Genomic DNA, 18,589 nt, shown 5'->3' on the forward strand with positions numbered 1-18,589 from the left:
TTTTAAGAGTCATCATACTTTGGGTAACCTCTAATTTACAATAACTTATGTTTACAATTTAGAGACACATGATCATGATGACGATTTCGATGATGTTGTCTAAAGCTGCAATTAAATTAAGTCGCTGAGTAACATGAATGACCGAGGTTGTGGAGGATGGGATTTTTCGGTCATTACCTTTTGATACAGATGAGATATCTGCTTCATCACTGCATCAGATCAGGAATAACCACCGTCCTCACCTCCTCTCCACCCCCCACTGCTTCCTACAAATTAACCATCAGGAAGCTGCTGCATATGCAAGAGGAAGCTAATGCATTTCTTATTAATTTTCAAAATTAATCATCATCTCTATTTTGAATAGCTCATGAAGACTTCTGTATGCTTAGGCCTCAGGTTTGATTAAAGGCATTTTTGTCAATTATTGCCTTTTGCTTTCAAAAACACAATTTGCATCAATGTAAATACTTTGTTGTACTGTACTTGTGTAGTTCCATGATCATATGTGTATGTTTGTTTGTTAATTAATTGCAATTATAAAAGAACTTGCATCAATGTACTGTACAGCTATATATACACGTACAAATATTTTTCTAATACGTATGGACTAAGGATGGGTCTCAAAAGTGTGTTTAAGAGTGTAGAAAGGGTTCATAAGAGCGTGGGAAAGGTTTATAAGAGTATGGGGAGGGTTTTTAAAGGCTTTAAATATATAAAAATAATAAAATTAATATATGGTTTCTACTTCGTGGATTTTCACCGATCGCGGGGGGTTCTGGAACGTAACCCCCGCGATAAACGAGGGATGACTGTATATATATAAAATGGCACTGAGTTTTGATAATTTTGATATTAAAAACATAATTTTTGGAACACCTAAATATTCCAAACACAGGGGGGTTGAATCTTGTAAAATATCAATTAAATATAAACATTCGAATGAAAACATGACAAAACTATACATTGAAACACCAGAGGTATTGTCTTGGGGTATTAAACCAAGCCGACCTGTTGATGTGGGTAATAATATAATTATTAGGTCATTTTCTTTCCCAATTACTATATTCAATTCGCGAACATCTACATTCTACATCAACTGAGGAAAGGTAAACTATGAAAAATATTTGAAGCGATTCTTTCATTGGTTAAGTCCATGTATTAAGAGAAACCAAATTGAAATATCCTCTTGACATAGTAAATATATTTTTGCATAAGTGTGATGAGAGGGCATCTCTAGGGGGTTGTGCTATCACTATGTACCCAACGCTTATGACAACTGATGAAAATGATTCACAAATAGAGATTACAACAACATTTTATAAGGATAATGTTTCTGGAGATAATATTGATGATTGTTGTATCAATCCTCAAGATTTGATGGGGGTAAACTGTGGGGTTATTTGTGCAATCGAGGTTTCTCAGATCCTGGTTGAAGAGCATGGGTTATTTATTCGATTGAAAGTTAATGATGTTGTTGTCAAACAAATATTTGAAAAAACACATAAACGAATGGTTCGTAATATGTAGGGGAGAGAGTTCCTATATAGCGACTGATTGCATTGCCCATGGCGCATGCCGGGGGTTTTTGCGTACCCGCTGTAGGAAGTCGCATTCGCGGTCACAAATATTCACAAACATTTACAAATATTCACACATGTTCACAAACCTGCAATGTTGTACACAAAATAATTTTTTTTACCATATGGTTAAAAAATTGGTTGTTATAATTATTTTAATTATTTAATTATGTTAGAAACTGGAAATTTGGGGAAATCGAGAAAATCACAAAAATCGAGAAAAATCGAGAAAAATTGGCAAATCGGAAATTTTGAATTTTTTTTTTTTTGGAAAATCGTGAAAATGTGAAAATTAAATAATTAATTAGACACTTCTGGTTTGTGGTGAATCACTTCCTGTTTTGGGGTTGAGGCAGTTTCGGTTTGGGGTCAAGGGGGGGGGGGATCCGGGGATGTGGCACTGCACCAGGACTCTCATTTTACATCGACTTCCGTGACGTCTATTTAACTATAAATAGCCGAAAAACTTTTTTTTTGGCCACATATGGTCTGGCAAGGCCAATATATATTCAGGTGGTGGCCATGTCGGATTCTGGTATGCAGCCAAAAATGGCAGCCATGCCCATTTTGTTCAGCACTCTTCCATTGTATGGAAACCACCTTCAAAGGAAGATCACCCCACACCACCTTGGCTCAGTTGATGCTGCTTCAACTTGTGCATTATGATGTGGTTGTCAAATATGTTCCTGGGAAGCGGCTGTACATTCCAGACACTTTATCAAGGGCACTGAGTGGCCCAGTCCCAATGTAAGACTCAATCTTTGAGGTCATGCAGTTTCAGGCACTCCAGCTAGTGATCCGTCTTTTTGTCAGCCAGGGCACTGCACATGACGACAATTTGACACCAACTTTCCTGTGTCCGTTAGACCTTTCTGAGATTTCAGTGGTGAGCTGCATGTGGAAAATGGCATGATTTTTGAGGGGGAGTGTTTGTTAATTCCTGCTGCACCCAGGTCTGGCATTCTTCGAACATGAAATGAAGGCCATTTTGGGCAAGAGAAATTCAAAGACAAAGCACGTCAAGTGACAGGTCAAGTATCAACCAGGATATACAACGTCTTGTTGCCAAATGTGCGACATGTGCCAAGTACGAACCAGCTAACAGCAAAGAGCCACTATTTCCGCATGATATACCCCAGGGGTTTTGGTAGAAACTAGGAGCGGACATTCTCCACTTTGCCAAGAAACATTTCCTCCTGATTGTGGACTATTTTTCCAAGTATTCTGAAGTTATTCACATTTTTGGGGTCACTGCAAAACACATTGTTGAAGCTTAGAGGTCTGTTTTCACCAGACAGGGCAACTCAGAGTTATTTGCAGACAATATGCCATTTGCAAGTCCCAATATGAGGACATTTGCCCAGGAATGGGGGTTCAGAGTTACAAGAATGAGTCCTACATATCCTCATTCTAATGGACAATCTGAACGTGCAGTACAGATCAAGAAAGTACTCACAACAGCCCTCAAGGGTGGCAACGATAGCCATTTGATGTTGCTGTCCTACTGGAACACACCATTTACAGGTTTTCAATATTCCAGAGCACAGCTGTTTATGAGCAGGAGGCTCAGAGATCAATTGCCATGTCAGCACTAGGCACTGGATGAATAGATTTTGGCATTATTTGGGACACCTATTTGAGGTGGTTGTACTCCCACCCCTCCCCATTCTTCCCTGCTGCCTGGATTCGTCAGGGCATCGTGGTCATGGTCAGCGTGACAATCGGTCCTCATGGACCGATGCTCTTCCTCTTGTCCATGTCTCTACTCTCTCTACTCTCTGTCTGTCTGTCTGTCTGTGTCATGGCCCTGACTTTGTGAAGGCGGGGGCACACCATCCTGGATGTGGGGGATCTCTGGGTCGCTCCTGGGAGATTGACCGGCTGTCTCCATGCTGCAGGTTTCTTTGAGAGAACTGTCCGGAGCTATACAACAAAAACTGGCCGGCTGATACATGACTTTGTTGATACAGTGACAGCAAGGAGTGCAAAAAATTCATACCTGTGTCCAAAGGAAGCAGTTCAGTTTGGTACCTTTAGTATGGAATAGGCAAAGCATAGACACAAACGAAACCCTTGAGAATTACTCTTTAGAACCCTTTAGAATTAAACACGGTAGGTTAGATATGGTCTTCTTCATTTTTGATGGATGGATGGATGGATGGATGGAAGGAAGGACATCGCCAAATACTGAAGCGGCTTCACCACCTTGCAAAAAAAGACATTCAATGAGAAGATCACTGCCGTGGATGCACCCTCTTTTCCACCACCATATTTAACATGTTGAACTAAGTCATGCCCGTGGTTTTTGTCCTTTGTGATGTCCCTAAAAACAGTAAGTTTTGTGTTTGGAAGGATTTTCAATTTTGTTTGATTGCCAGAATGACAGACTGAAGCAATTCCTTCATCACAAGTGCGCATGTACGCTGAAGATGAGACTCCATCAAATTTGCCAAATTTAGAGCCAACACACTTCTAAACTGGAAGAAGTTTCGGGAAATGAGTAGCGTGCTGACGAGGAGGGGAGTGTTGTTGAAGCTGAAGGGAAAGGTGTATGCTGCATGTCTGAGAAGTGTTATGATTTATGGGAGCGAGACATGGGTAATGAACATAGAGCAGCACCGAAGGCTGGAAAGGGTGGAAATGCGGATGGTTCGGTGGATGTGTGGAGTATTGTTGAGGGAGAGGAAGACAAATGATGAATTGCGAAAGATGATGGGAATAGAGCCTGTGATTGATGCTGTGAAGAAAAACAGGTTGAGCTGGTTGGGTCATGTGTTGAGGAAGGATGAAAGTGACTGGTTGAGAAGAGTGATGGAAATGAATGTAGAAGGAAGGAGAGGATGGGGAAGACCGAGAAAGACTTGGCTAAAGGTGGTGGAAGAAGAAATGCGGGCAAGGGGGTTAACAAGGGGAGATGTAGAAAATAGGGCAAAATGGAGAAAATTGTCATGGGGCCCACAAGGCTAACCCCCGCTCTAGCAGGGAAAATGGCCTTAAAATGCCTGTTGTTGTTGTTGTTGTGCACTTCTAAACTGCAGGTTAATGTTCCGATTCATGTTGTACAATTTTCAAAATACAAAATTCGAATTAAATTATGTAGAACCTCGAACATAAACTCACAGTGACATTTGTCAGACAGAGAGAGTGAACCAATTGCGTCACCCCGCTTTCGGCTATGCAAGTAGGATGAACAGAAAAGTCCCACTGAGCCGAAGGCTGTGTTAGTCGAACGATCTTCAATGGAGTGCAATTACATTTTCCAGCATGATGCATTATCAAGTTTTCTTTGGCTTAATATCAGAAATTTAACTTTTTAAAGTTGGATTTGTCCTCGTAAACCCAAATGATAATTTAATTTTTCATAATTTATGACAGTGCGTTTTTATGAAACAATCTTAAAAACCCCAGCCTCAGGTTCCTGCTAAATTACCTCCACCACAAAAGTTGGATGGACGTTATGTTTTCACCCCCTGTCTGTCTGTTTGTGAACAAAATATCTCAAAAAGTTGTGGACGGATTCGGACAAAAATTCGGCAGAGATGGAGCGTATGTGAAAAGCACGAAATTATGAGACTTGGGTGAAGATCCGGATCCAGCTACTATTAATATTTAAAAGTGATTCTTCACCATTGGGAGATAGGGACAAAAACGATACATAGCAGGATATCTCAAAGTTATGGATGGATTTGTACGAAACTTGTTGGACAGTTTGTGTGTATGACAAGGAAGAATCGATTCAATTTTAGTGAAGATCTGGGTCCAGCCAGTGTAATTTTTAAAGTGATTCTTCACCATTGAGTGATTATGGCCAACAGGGCGGAGATTTGCTCTCTACTGAGCGCCGTTCTAGTTATTAATGTGTTGGGTATGTTCCGCTAGGTTTGTTCTAAATGTTAGGTAAAATGCGCTGGGTATTTTGAATGCAACAGACGTCCTTGTTACATAAACAAGTGTTACATTAATGGGGAAAAGAAAGGAGGGCTTCAGAGGAATCAGAACAGACTGTTTGGCTGGCAAGTTGTGGTTGGAGTTGGACCTTTAGAGAGGCAGAATCGATCTCCACTCTCTTTGTTTGGATTTTTACTGATGTTTTCACGATATTTAAAATCATTATTCTATTAAAATTGAAGTATCCACTTGAACACTGTGCAGGATATTGTTTTCTATGAACTCTGTAGTTATCATAGCATCTCGTCTACCCTTATCCCCGTAATCCCTTTTAAGAAACCCATTATGATTATAAGAGACGGCTTCCCATCTTTTACTTCCCATGTGTTGTACCGCCTAGTTCGGCCTCGGATCGGAGCGATCCTTGTGGTTTTGAAAATTGTAAAGATCAGCTAATTGAGCGCAGTGTACATTTGGTAAGCTCGGGGATCTTCAGGAGTAGCCAAAGCTCCTGGCGCTTAAGTGACGTTAGTCAGAGTCATCGAGGAAACACAAGCTTAAGTGGATCACGTAGCACAAGCGGCCCACTGTTTAAACAGATCATTCCTCCAACATGATGTTCAATTTAAGCATTTCATCGTTAATCAAGGAAAGCAAGTGGAGCTGTGCTGTGTGTTCTGTGCTGGATCTGCTTACCTTCATGCATCATTGGAGGATTATTCAGCTCCATGAGAGAATCACACGGTCCCTGCTTTACATACTCATTGGTTAAAGCATCCTGGAAACTCTGACAGAAGTCACTTTGAAAATTCACTGGATGAACCAGACCTGCAAACAATGTGATCTCATGTTATTTCAGGAAATAGATAAAATGAATGCAAAAAAAATACATTTTGAAATAAAAGGGTTATAGATCCAACACAAAACAAAAAAGAAGAACTGCCTTCAGAGGCCATATTTCCCCCACAGAGCGGGGGTTGGCCTTTTTTGGGCACCGTGGCCTGTTTTTGAAGCAATGTTTTACAGCCAGATGCCCTTCCTGCCACCAACCCTGTTAGTCGCCACACACAGGGAATTACCAGGGAACTGGTACTCAATTTGCCGACCTCGGAAGGATAACAGGCTGAGTCAACACCCCTGGCATTAATTCAGTGATCAACCGTGATTCGAACCCAGGATCCTAGGATCCCAAGCCAGCACCCGAACCACGAAGCCAACACCAGGCTTAGATCCAACACAAAAAAATATGTTATTCTGCCTTAACGACAAAATGCACTATATTTCAATTAGTATTGAAGAATAAAGAAATAAATAAAATAAATTAAAATGCAAAAAAAATAACATTGTTGCGGTTTTGAGAGTGCACATATACCATCATTAAAGGTTAAAGATTTGCCCCCATAGTTAGTCCACAAGCAACACGTAGGCCCATTAGGATATTAGTTATGTCATAGACTATGTGAGTATAAGGCCATTTCCCGAGTCACATCTGCATTGTGTAAAAGAAATAAGATAGGCCCCCTTTCATTTTTCCTCCACCCTCCAAATCTACCTTGTTGGGCAGAATCCATCCCGTGCCCCATTTTGGCTATTGCACCTCGCGTTAGGATGCTCCCGAGTCAAATGACACGAGGTAGGCCTGAGAGAGGGAGGAGCGCAGGGTCGGGGTGTGGCGGCATCGAGGGTGGAGCGGCGGAGACAGCAACGGTAAGGGCCACCAGCCAATCAGGGCTCGGGTGACATGGCGTGACAGGGCGTGGTTAGGGCGTGCCTATAAAAGCCCACGCACAAAGCCCTTGAGAACAGGACTGAAACGAAGGACTGCCCTTCTCAGAACTTCTGCGGGAGAGGCGCTTTGTAAAAGGACTCGCTGGGGAAGGTTGGCTTTGTGAAGAGGACTTGAGGATGACTTCGGCGGGAGAGCAGTGTGTAAAGGTCTGGAAGGAATTGCGCCTCGCTATTGAACTTGTATTGGGAGCGCCTATGAACTTGTATTGGGAATGCCTATGAACTTGTATTGGGAGCGCATATGAACTTGTATTGGGAGCGCCTATGAACTTGTATTGGGAGCGCCTATGAACTTGTATTGGGAACGCATATAGCGCCTGTTCATCTATTACGTACGCAGCCACGCCAGCGTAACCGCCAAGCCCAGCTTACCGTTCGCCCCGTAATTGTCCGATCTGCGCCAACGACCCGCGGGGAGCTTCTGCTGCCCTGACCATCTTCTTCGCGGTGCGAGTCGGGGACCGGAGCGAACTGCCTGGACGCCATCCCTGGACCATCGCCCCGTTCGTCTGCAACCCCGTGTGAGTGTGTCTGAGTGTGAAACGGGCCCGTTGTCCTGGGATAAGTATAAGACTGTATAAGACTGCACTGTGTATTCTTCTTCTTGGTACTGTACATAGTGTAATAAACCAACTGTTATTCCTTGTCTTTCCTGATTCGACCGTATCAGTGAATTCCTCCATTGGGTAAGAGTGGCACGATTAGGAACCACTCGGATCGGGATCTTGTCCTTGATAACGGCTCGGGTCACGGTTCGCTACCGCTCGGAATTTCCACCTATAACCGTGGTTCGGGCGGGGCTTATTTCCTTGCTTCCTATGCGGCGTTGGTACTTAGGTAATAGAAATTCGGCCTACAACCTTATTTAACGCCGTCCGGAAGGAACGTCATAGCCTCGGCTTGTCAAAGACAAGGGGACTAACCCCCCCTTGGTAAAGGGGAGAAGGCCGACCAGGAGATCCGCAACAATTGGTGTCAGGGGAGTGGGATTTGACCCGAAGTGCGCTTAACGCACTCAAAATTATGAGCGGCCGAAATTTATTCTTAAAACCCAAATTTAAAATCGTGCCATGGATAACCAAGATGGTCGAATGCCGGTGTGGGTAGAGGAGGAGATAGAAGAGGAATTAGACTCAACCCAGGACCCCCGGGAAGAATTGGGACAGTTGGCAATGGAGGACATTGATGAGGGGCAGGTAGCAGGAGAAGAAAATGGCGGTGCCTCGCACATGGCCACGGCAGCTGAGCCCGCAGCGCCAATAGATGTGGGCCTTCTTATGGCGCAAATGATGGGGTATATGGAAAAGATGAACGAGAAATCCACCAGGGAAATGAACAAAATGGGGAATCGATTGGCTAACGGAATGGATGCCCAGGGTGAGAATCAAATGAAAGAAATGAAGGACGGGTTAAATAAATTGGAAAACAAAATGAGTGGGCAAATGGCTAACCAATTGAAAGAAATGGGGGGCCAATTGAGGGAAATGGGGGACAAATCCGCCTGGGGAATAAAACAAATGGGGGATCAATTAGAGGAGGTAAAAAACGGGCTGGAAAGCAAAATGGATGCCTAAAATAACGAATTGGAACAAATGAGGGTGGCATCTAGGAGGGAAATAGAAGAAATGGGGGAGGACATAAAGCGCGGGTTGAGCGAAGAGGTCGCATTGGTACGCGACGAGGTAAAGCAGTGCGAGGAGCGCGTGGAGAAGGAGGTGAGGAAGAGTACGGCTAGGTTACATGGGGGTATAGAGGAGTTGACGCGGGAAGTAGAGAAGCTGACGGTGGGACAGAAAGAGTTAAAGGAGCAGGTGGGTAAGAACACGGACGTGATAGGGGGACTGAATTCAGCACGAAAAGAAATAAAAAGGGAAATAATAGCGACGAAGAAAGAGTGCCAGATGGTACACGAGGGGCTGACAAAGAGGTTGGATGACATGGTAGAGACGTTGGGGACTCGGGAACGAGAAGTCAGGACTCGTATAGAGACGACCAAGGTGGCCTTAGAAGAAGAAATTGTGGGGGCACATTGGGAAATAGAGGAGGTGAAACAAAAGTTAGAAGAGGTAGAAGAAGGGGTGAGTGAAATTAAAAAGAGACGGAGGGAGACTAAAAATGAAATCAAGGAGGTGATGGAGTATGTACAAGGTCTGTGTTCACAGCGTGATGACGTGCTTGCTAACCAAATAAAGAGTTTGCAGGTGGCGGGGGAGGAGCGAAGAGGAAGAAGCGCCGAGGTGAGTGGCGATAATGTCGGAAATGTGTATGGTATGAGGGGAGGTTCAACGAGCTTGGGAGTTGGTATAGACCCGGGCGTTCGTGAGAGGCCAATGGTGAGGTGTGCGACTGGTCCGGAGCGCGTGGAGAGAGAGTGTGTGCAGTAGGGTGGTCCAAAAAACATCGATCTCTCCGATTTTGATGCTCTACTGGATTATTGTTAGAAATGGTCTCAAACATTCACCCACCAAATATTTTCGCTCAATTCCATCTAGAAACTCATACACACTTCAATTGAAATATGGCGTTTTTCACCAAATTTGGCTATTTTCGGCAAATATGGACAAAAGTTAAAATCATGTGACACATGTATTTATTACAGATTTCACATAATGTTACTAAAATGTGGCACAGGCATCAAGTAAATTATCTCATCTGAACCATTTCCATAAATATCTTGATAAAAGATATACGAACAATTGGATAGGACATGGCATTTCAAGTTCTAGACCTATGTTGATGTGTACGCATATAATGACATAAAAAGCATAGCATCTTGGAGTTAGTGTGATGTATGTGTGATGTGTGTATGAGTTTATAGATGACTCAGATGCAAAATATTTTTTGGGTGAATGATTTAGACCATTTCTAACACTAATCCAATTGAGCATCAAAATCCAGATAAAAAAGTGATTTTTTTTGCATTTTTGGAGCACCCGAGTGCGCAGGGATGTCCGACTATGGGGAGTGCGAGAGGTGTTGGTGAGACAGGGTGTGCGAGTTTGGAGAGTGTAGCGGGTTGCGTCGAAGCAACCCAAGCATCGACACCGACAGGGGCAGTATTTAGAGGGACGGGGGACGCACGCGAGCCCCCGGGGAGTAGAGTACTGTGGGGGCCCGAACGGTTCGGCGCCGCGTTAACCCCGCAGGGAGCAACGCACGGGGTCCGGCCTTCGGGCGGCCATAAGGTTCCACTCGCGCCGCATGACGGCAAGAGTGATCTGAGGGCATACCTGGCGCAATTCGATCACGTGTGTAGGGGGAACGGTTGGAACCCAGACGAAGGTGGAGTACACCTTGTGGGGGCACTGCGCAGTGCAGCGGCGGAGGTTCTGACGGCCTTGCCACCGGGTGCTATCACCCTGCCAGACCTCCGTGCGGCCCTAATTAATCGTTTCGGCATTGAACAGCAGAGCGAGCTTGTTAAAGCTCAGCTCGCGGTGCGAAAACGGAAGCCCCAGGAGACCATCGGGGAGCTTGTCTACGACATTCGCCACGCAGTGGGAATTGCACACGCAAACATGGCAGTAAACTCCCAGGAAAGCCTGGCGCTGGACCATTTCATCCAGGCCTTTCCGGACCCCGAGCTTCAGCAACAGCTTGCCATGTGGCGCCCGCGGACCTTTGAGCCAGGCGGCCGACGCTGCGGCCCGTTGGGAAGCAGCGAGGCCCCTGGCCCGGGGAAGCGAGCGCCACGTAGTGGCGGTGCGACAGGTAGGGCCCGTGGCTGGTGGCGGCCGCCTGAGGGGGTCTGCCCCCGAAAGGGGCCCTGACCTGGAAAGCATGGTCCGAAGGCTGGTGGACCAGTGCCTGGTGGGATCTGGACCATGGCAGGCGGCTCCGGAGGTGGCACACGGCAGGCCACGGACAAATGCTCCAATTAGGACCTTCAGGGGGGCAATTTGGAATTCTGGAGGCAAGCACCTTACCAGGTGAGGTGCTTTAACTGCAGCCGGCTGGGTCAGCATGCGTGGGAGTGTCTAGCTCCGCGCCGGGACGGACCCCGGCAGCCGGGACCATCAACTCCACCTCGTACGGGTCGGGCAAGCCGACCCCAGACAACCCCCCCCCCCACCCCCCCCCCCCCGTCAGGGCCCGGGAAACTAATAAGTGCCGAGTATACAGGGCCGTGTTCTGTAGTAGGGGATGATGAAGAGCCCTCATTGACGCGACAGGTCATCTATTGTGGCCAAATTGGAGCAGGTAGTTTGACGATTCAGTGCAAAATTGCTGGCGAAGGGGTAGAACGCTGTGGTGGACACAGGAGCTAGCGCCACGATCATCAGCCCTGTGATCCTTGATTCGAGTGCAGACGGCTGGGATAAAATCCAGCGTCTGGAAAATCATAGTTTGCAGCTGGCTGCCGGGGTAACGGCCCCCATCATAGGGCGTGGTTTTGTAACCCTCAAGTTGGGGTCAGTAATGAGGGAAGTAGAAGTTTGGGTGGCGGAGGTGTGTGACTCATGCCGAATCGGGTTGGATCTGTTGACTGCCAGCGGTTGTAAAATCGATTTGTGCCGGGGGACCCTGCAAGTGGGAGTAGAAGAGCTGCCATTGGGTCGGGTGAGCACGGCTGAGAGGACGGAGCTGGAGGCTTCTGAGGCCGTGACCATTCCCCCAAGGGCCGAGGCCATCGTGCCGGCCTGATGGCTAGCTCGCCCAGCATGGCAGGAGTCCTGTGGCCGAGTCGAACCGGTGGCAGCACAGTCCATTCCGGGTTTAGTCGTGGGCCGCACCCTTGTAAAAACGGATGGGCCGGTGGTGGCCGTCCGAGTAATCAATATGAGTACAGAACCACGCACTATAGGAAGGGGCACGAAGATAGCCGGCTGCACCCCAGTTAACGAAGTCGCGACAGTGAGGGGTGAGAACTTCCAGCCGAGCCGGCCCTGGAGGGAGTCCTGAGGAAATGGTCGGAATTGGCCCGCTCCCATTTGTGAGATGGTAAACTGGAGACATTGAGAATTGAAAAGTAACATCTTATATCGCAAATGGGAAGAGATTCCCTCTGAGAGATCTTCCTGGCTGGTGATATTCCCAGATAAATTTAAGAACACAATATTACAACAGGTGCATGGTACCCGCCCCGGCGGCCATTTGGGCAGGACAAAGACAACATCTCGGGTCCGCCGGAGGTTTTATTGGGTGAATATGGGGCGCGACATACAGGACTGGTGTCGGAGATGCGACACCTGTACTGCCAAAAAAAAGACCAGCACGGAGGATGAGGGCCCCCCTTCAATTACACCAGGTGGGGGCCCCCCTTGAGCGGGTGGCTATGGATATTCTAGGACCACTAACCCGCACCCGCCAAGGTAACAAGTGCATCCTCGTTGTAATGGACTATTTCACCAAGTGGCCGGAGGCCTATGCCCTCCCCAACCAAGAAGCCGGGGTGGTGGCACAGGCCTTCATGGAAGGATTTGCATGTAGGCATGGGATTCCGGAGGAGCTGCACACCGATCAGGGTCGAAATTTTGAGAGCCAATTACGAAAAGATGTGTGCAGGCTCCTGTCAATTAGGAAGACAAGAACAACGCCCTGAAGACCACAATCTGACGGGATGGTGGAAAGGTTCAACCGAACCTTGGTTCAACAATTGGCATTGTTCACCACCACCCGTCAGGATGACTGGGACGAACATCTCCCATATTTGTCAATGGCCTACCGAACTAGCCAGCACGGAGCCACCGCATGCAGTCCAGCGTTGCTGATGTATGGGCGGGAGTTGCGGGCTCCCACCGACCTGCTATGCGGTCCCGTGCCAGAGTCCACTAATAGACCGCAGGGGGAGGGCTATGCATGTCATCTGGAGGAAGGCATGGAGAGAGTCCATGCCTTCGCACACCGCCAGCTTCAGCTGGCGGGTGCCAAGATGAAGCACAGGTACGACCACCGGAGCCAGGGGAGTCAGTATGCTCCGGGGATGAAGATCTGGTTCTTCAATCCCCGGAGGCGGAAGGGTAGGTGCCCCAAACTCACCTCACCCTGGCAAGGCCCGGGGGTCGTCCTGGCGCAAATTTGTGACGTGGTCATTAAAATCAAAATGGGGCCACGAGCCCTCCCTCGGATCGTCCATGCCGACCGGGTGAGACCCTACACCGGCGAGCAGGCGCCCTCATGGATCGCCTCAGCTTTAGAGGCCGAGGCAGGACCCAGTACCTCCAATGACGGGGGCTCATAGTGCGAGAGGACTGAGGGGTCATAGTGTTGGGAGTAGTGGCCGGTGTGGAGGGATGGTCGTTTTACCATTCCTCACATAGGGGGAAAAGGAGCTCTAGATTTATGGGGTTGGCAGTGAAAACTAGCCAAGGTGGGCTCGGATAATTGTTAGGGAATTAGCTGAGCATAGGAGACATGAGATTTAAGTAGAGACATTTGTACAGGTAGAGGGGACGTAGTCAGATTAGAGGGTTGATAATGACGAGGGATGTGCTTAGTGGAAGGGATGACGGGAAAGCACAAGTTTTAGAGGGTAGTAGTCAGTTAGATGATGGTGTGTTTGTGGTATGGTTGAGGAAATGAGGAATTGAATGAGAATCTGAGTATTGTTGATTCTTGAGCAAATGAGGCAATGGTTGGGATCACCAGAGGTGGTGTATTGTGGATGAATGGAGTGTGTGGGAAAAAGTGCTTGCGTGGTGTGCAAGTGTATGGAATAAATGGTGAGGGGTGAGTAGTGTAGAACGAGTGGTGTGGAGTGCATGGTGCGAAGGAGTGAATGGGGGAGAGATGGACCCCTTCACAGATACCCGGGGAGGGTAGTTTAAAGTTAGGTAGAGGGTATCGTTAAATTGTTTGGATATTGACACCTGTGGTGCAGGTACTAGCAATGAAGTGCTTGGAGGGGTGCATGAGTCTGTGGAAATGGCTGGGCGTGTGGGCTTAATTGGTGAGTATGGTTAAATGGGCACTCCGCCACTGTTAGTCTGTCGGCCAGGTGAGGCCGCAGGTAGGCTCTGGGAGCCAGGTAGAGTTCAGAGTAGAGTTCAGTGGGGCCCGAGGATCCTAAGAGAGGACCCGGGTAGCCCAATGCCAGAGAGGGCATCAGAGGGGTGAGAGAGCCAGAAGGGGCCTTCCCTGATTTAGGGTAGTTGCAAGGAGCATGGTAAGCTCGGGTGGTGACTTCAGTGGTGGAGGTGCGCAGGTAGGTAGACCTGCTGGAAGAGCCACACGACCCAGCCCCAAAATTGTGCGAAGGCACAGTATTGAAGAAATGGGGAGTGAGACCCAAATCCGTAGGGCACCACAGGGAGGGTCAATGGGAATTGGTTTTTAGAACCGCATAGTGTAAAGTGGCCAATTGAGTTGGCAGGGCAAGACCCCGGGTCGTGTAACTTTGTTCATGTTATTAGAGGATAGTTAGGTTGAGAATCTCTTCGCACCATCCACATCCACTTACCAAGGGTGACAGGACTCCACACCAGGTTTGCAAATGTTTGGAAGATCAAGACGCATCTCGACCGAGTGTGACATTGTGATATTCCATCTCTTCCTTCTTGGGAGGGATTGGATGACGAATTTGGCATAGAGGGGGGATAGAAAAGACAAGACGTAGTGACGAAATTGTAAAGTGTAAATACGGGGAAGGGCAAGGGTCGTGTAGGCTGACATGGGGGGTTACGAACGGCTAGGGACGAGCTTTCTCCGCTCGCTCTCCCGTGCTCCTCATGTTGCATTGCCTTGTATTGTGTGTGTGTACCTTTGCGCCCTTGCCCCCGCTAAACCCGCTGCTTTGTCTTTCCTCCCCACCCATGGACCCATATTTTTGTTGAGGGGAGTGTGCAGGAACCCTGAGCTGTGCTGCGGCACGTGGCTACCCTTGTGCTGCATCCTGCTAACTGTTGCCTGCACCAGTACACCTATGGACCACACGTTCTGTGGCCTGGCACCTTTGCTGGGGCAGACAATCGCTGCAAACGTTACCTTGTGCCCTGCGGACCACTGTTTTTAAGTGGCCTCGATGCCATGCAGTCGGACCACCGAAGTTGGCCCTGCTGGCCGAAATGAAAACGGACACGGTTTGTGCCTATTTATTGATTCCTTTGTTGTGTCAGGAAAGAAGACGAAGTTTTTATGGTGGCACACCGAAGACAAAGCAGGAAAACGCAGCAGCCCAGCAGCCCAGCAGGACAAGACATCATTGGTTATTGTGATTATGGTGCATTTTTGATGACTGTGCATTTTTGTGTATATTGGTGCATTCTTGTTTTGGTGTATTGGTGCAGTGCATTGTTGTTTCTCCTCCCTACAACTTTTCTTTCCAACAAAAGAACAGGTCCTGGGTTGTAGAATTGTAAATAATGAGATTGGTCTTGTAAATAACATGCTCCCCACCGGCTTTATGTTTAGTTTGCGAATTCTTTCCGCAATTCGGTTAGCTGTGGGTCTGAGTCTGATAGTTAGTACACAACGCAGTAGGTGGGACATACCTAGTGTTTAAAACTGTCGCACACAGGGTGTTAGAGTAAATGTAGAGGGAAACTGCACCTAAGTGTCACACTAATTGCTAAAATGTAGTCCTGACCCTTGCATCAGAACCGGTCGGGCTCACTGGTGTGTGGGTTCGGCTCGGGGACGAGCATGGCGAAGGAGGGGTGCACTGTTGCGGTTCTGAAAAATGTTCAAATATGATTAATAAAGGTTAAAGGTTTGCCCCCATAGTTAGTCCACATGCAACACGTAGGACACCTTAGAACGTTAGTTATTTCATAGTATATGTGAGATAAGGACATTTCCAATCGTGATACCTGCGTTGTGTAAAATAAATAAATAAGAGTAGGCCTCGCTCATTTTGTAGCCCACCCTCCAATCGATCTCGTTGCGCACCATCCGAGTCTGCGCCCCATTCCCCATTGCGCACCATCCAGTCTGCGCCCTATTGCCCCTCACATTAGGATGCTGAAACCAGCCAAATGCCACTAGGTTAGGCCTGGAAAAGGGGAGAAGCACGAGGTCGGGGGGTGTGGCCACGTCAAGCAGACGTCAAGGGCGTAGCCAGTAAGACCCCTACAACCAACCAGGGCTCAGTGGGCATGGCTTAAGGGGCGTGGTGAGAACGTGGCTGGCAGATTCGAGAGGGTTCGCTGGGCGGCGCTATATAACGGCGAACGCAAAGCCCTGACACAGGACTGTGCGAAAGAGCACTTATGCACACTACAGAGGACTGTCCAGGACTTGAGAGTATTTGCGCTTTGCATGAGGATTGTCACGTTTCGCATTGGTGGAAGGACTCGCTGGGGGAACTTTGATTGCAAGAACTCGTTGAGGATTTGGCTTTGGGCTTGCTGGAAGCGCATATAAAGCACTGGTATTTCTATTACGTATGTGGCTGTGAGCCGCACAGTAACCGCCAGCCCAGCTTACCGATCCCCCCCATATAATTGTCCGCTCTGCGTCAACGACACGTGAGGAACGCCGCCGTTTCCTCAGCCCTTTTCGTCCTACCATCTTCTTCACGGTGAGTCGGGGACCCGGAGAACGAGCTGTGCACATCTTCCTTGGACCATCAACCCTAACCATCTACATCCCCGTGTGAGTGTGTGTGTGTGTGCGGGTCCGTTTGTCCTGGGATAAGTTAAGACTGTTATTAAGGCTGCCCTGTGTATTCTGTACTTCTCCTTCTTCCTGTGTAAATAATTAATAAATCAATTGTTCTTCCTTTTTTCCTCTTGATTCGACCGTTTTAGTGATTTCTCCATTGGGTAAACGTGGCACGATTAGGAACCGCTCAAATCGGGTTAGTTCCTGTTAACGGCCCGAATCGCGGCTCGCTGTCGCTCGGCGTGTCCACTAAAACCGTGGTTCGGGTGGGGTTATTTTCTTGCTTCCCGGGAGGCGCTGGTAATTAGGTAATAGGACTAATTCGGCCGACCACCCTATTCAGCGCTGACCGGAAGGAACGCTATAGCCCCGGATCGCGTCGGCTAGATAAAACACAAGGGGATTAATCCCCCCTTGGTAAGGGGAAAGGCCGACGTTTGAGATCCGCAACAATATACATATACATATATATATATACATATATATATATATCATACATATATAATATATATATACATATATACATATATATATATATATATATATATATATATATATATATATAATATATATATATATATATACATATATATATACATATATACATATATATATATATATACATATATACATATATATATATATATATATATATATATTATATATATATATATATATAATATATATATATAGCACCAGGTTCATATATATATATATAGATATATATATATATATATATATATATATATATATATATATATATATATATATATATATATATATATATATATATACATATATATATATATATATATACATATATATATATATATACTGTATATACTGTATATATATACTGAAACGCAAAAGAAACTTACCACCTTTGAAACCTTTAAATATCAACAATAACACTGCGTGTAGTAAATGTGTGAACTTATTTGTGGACAATAGTGTCCTCACTGTCAGACAAAACGGTCACGGATGGTCACTTGAACCTTCAATGGTCACTTCATAGCACAGCTGTTGAACAGCCTTTTTGACTGTCAGTGATTAGCCAAGGGGTACGGGATGATTTTAATGAGCTGCACGTGATGTCTTGATATTGGCTTTAAAAAGGCCAGTGCAAAATGGGCATTTCAATCAACATGCCACGATTGTCAAGGGATCAACGGCAGCGTGCCCTGGGCATGCTGCAAGGCGGACTGAGCTACCGTGAGGTGGCACGTCGCCTTGGCTGTTCACACCAGATGATATCCGCCCTGGTGGACAGAGACACCCTCCACAACTCTGCAGATGACAGACATCGATCAGGGAGGCCAAGAGTCACCACTGCAAGGCAGGACAGGAAGATCGTCCGAAGTCACCTGCGGGATCGATTCCGTCCAGCATCCCGCACTGCGGCAGAAACTCCGGGGCGTGCAAACCCACGGATCTCCAATGATACTGCACGAAGACGACTGCATGACTATGGTCTGACTGCCAGAAGACCATACAGAGGCCCCGTGATGACGGCTGCCCATCGCCGCAACCGACAGAGATGGTGCCAGCAACATCAGCGGTGGACCTTGGCGCAGTGGAACGAGGTCGCTTTCAGCGATGAGTCAAGGTTCTGTGTTGACAGTCCTGATGGGCGTGAGCGTGTCTGGAGAAGAACTGGCGAGCGATATGCCGATTGTTGCGTGCGTCAAGCCAACAGGTGGGGTGGCCCAAGTGTGATGGTGTGGGCTGCCACATCAGGCCGGTACAGGACGCCACTGGTGGTTGTGGATGGGAATCTTAATGCCCAGCGGTATGTG

The 18,589-nt window shown here is 47.1% G+C and overlaps 1 protein-coding gene and 1 long non-coding RNA gene across 2 annotated transcripts in view; both read right to left on the reverse strand.

The window, feature by feature from the left end:
* The window catches only part of LOC144892287 (uncharacterized), a 906,753-nt gene that overhangs the window by 37,353 nt on the left and 850,811 nt on the right, over nucleotides 1-18,589 (reverse strand). The window lies entirely within an intron of this gene.
* Nucleotides 1-18,589, reverse strand: part of LOC144891951 (uncharacterized) — a 38,933-nt gene that overhangs the window by 11,625 nt on the left and 8,719 nt on the right. The window contains exon 2 of the mRNA XM_078777064.1: nucleotides 6,162-6,293. Coding sequence (XP_078633190.1) covers nucleotides 6,162-6,293 — 132 coding nt within the window. The remainder of the gene's footprint in view (nucleotides 1-6,161; nucleotides 6,294-18,589) is intronic.

The sequence above is a fragment of the Myxine glutinosa genome, chromosome 5 (assembly GCF_964187855.1).
Source record: "Myxine glutinosa chromosome 5, kmMyxGlut1.1, whole genome shotgun sequence".
Lineage (NCBI taxonomy): Eukaryota > Metazoa > Chordata > Myxini > Myxiniformes > Myxinidae > Myxine > Myxine glutinosa.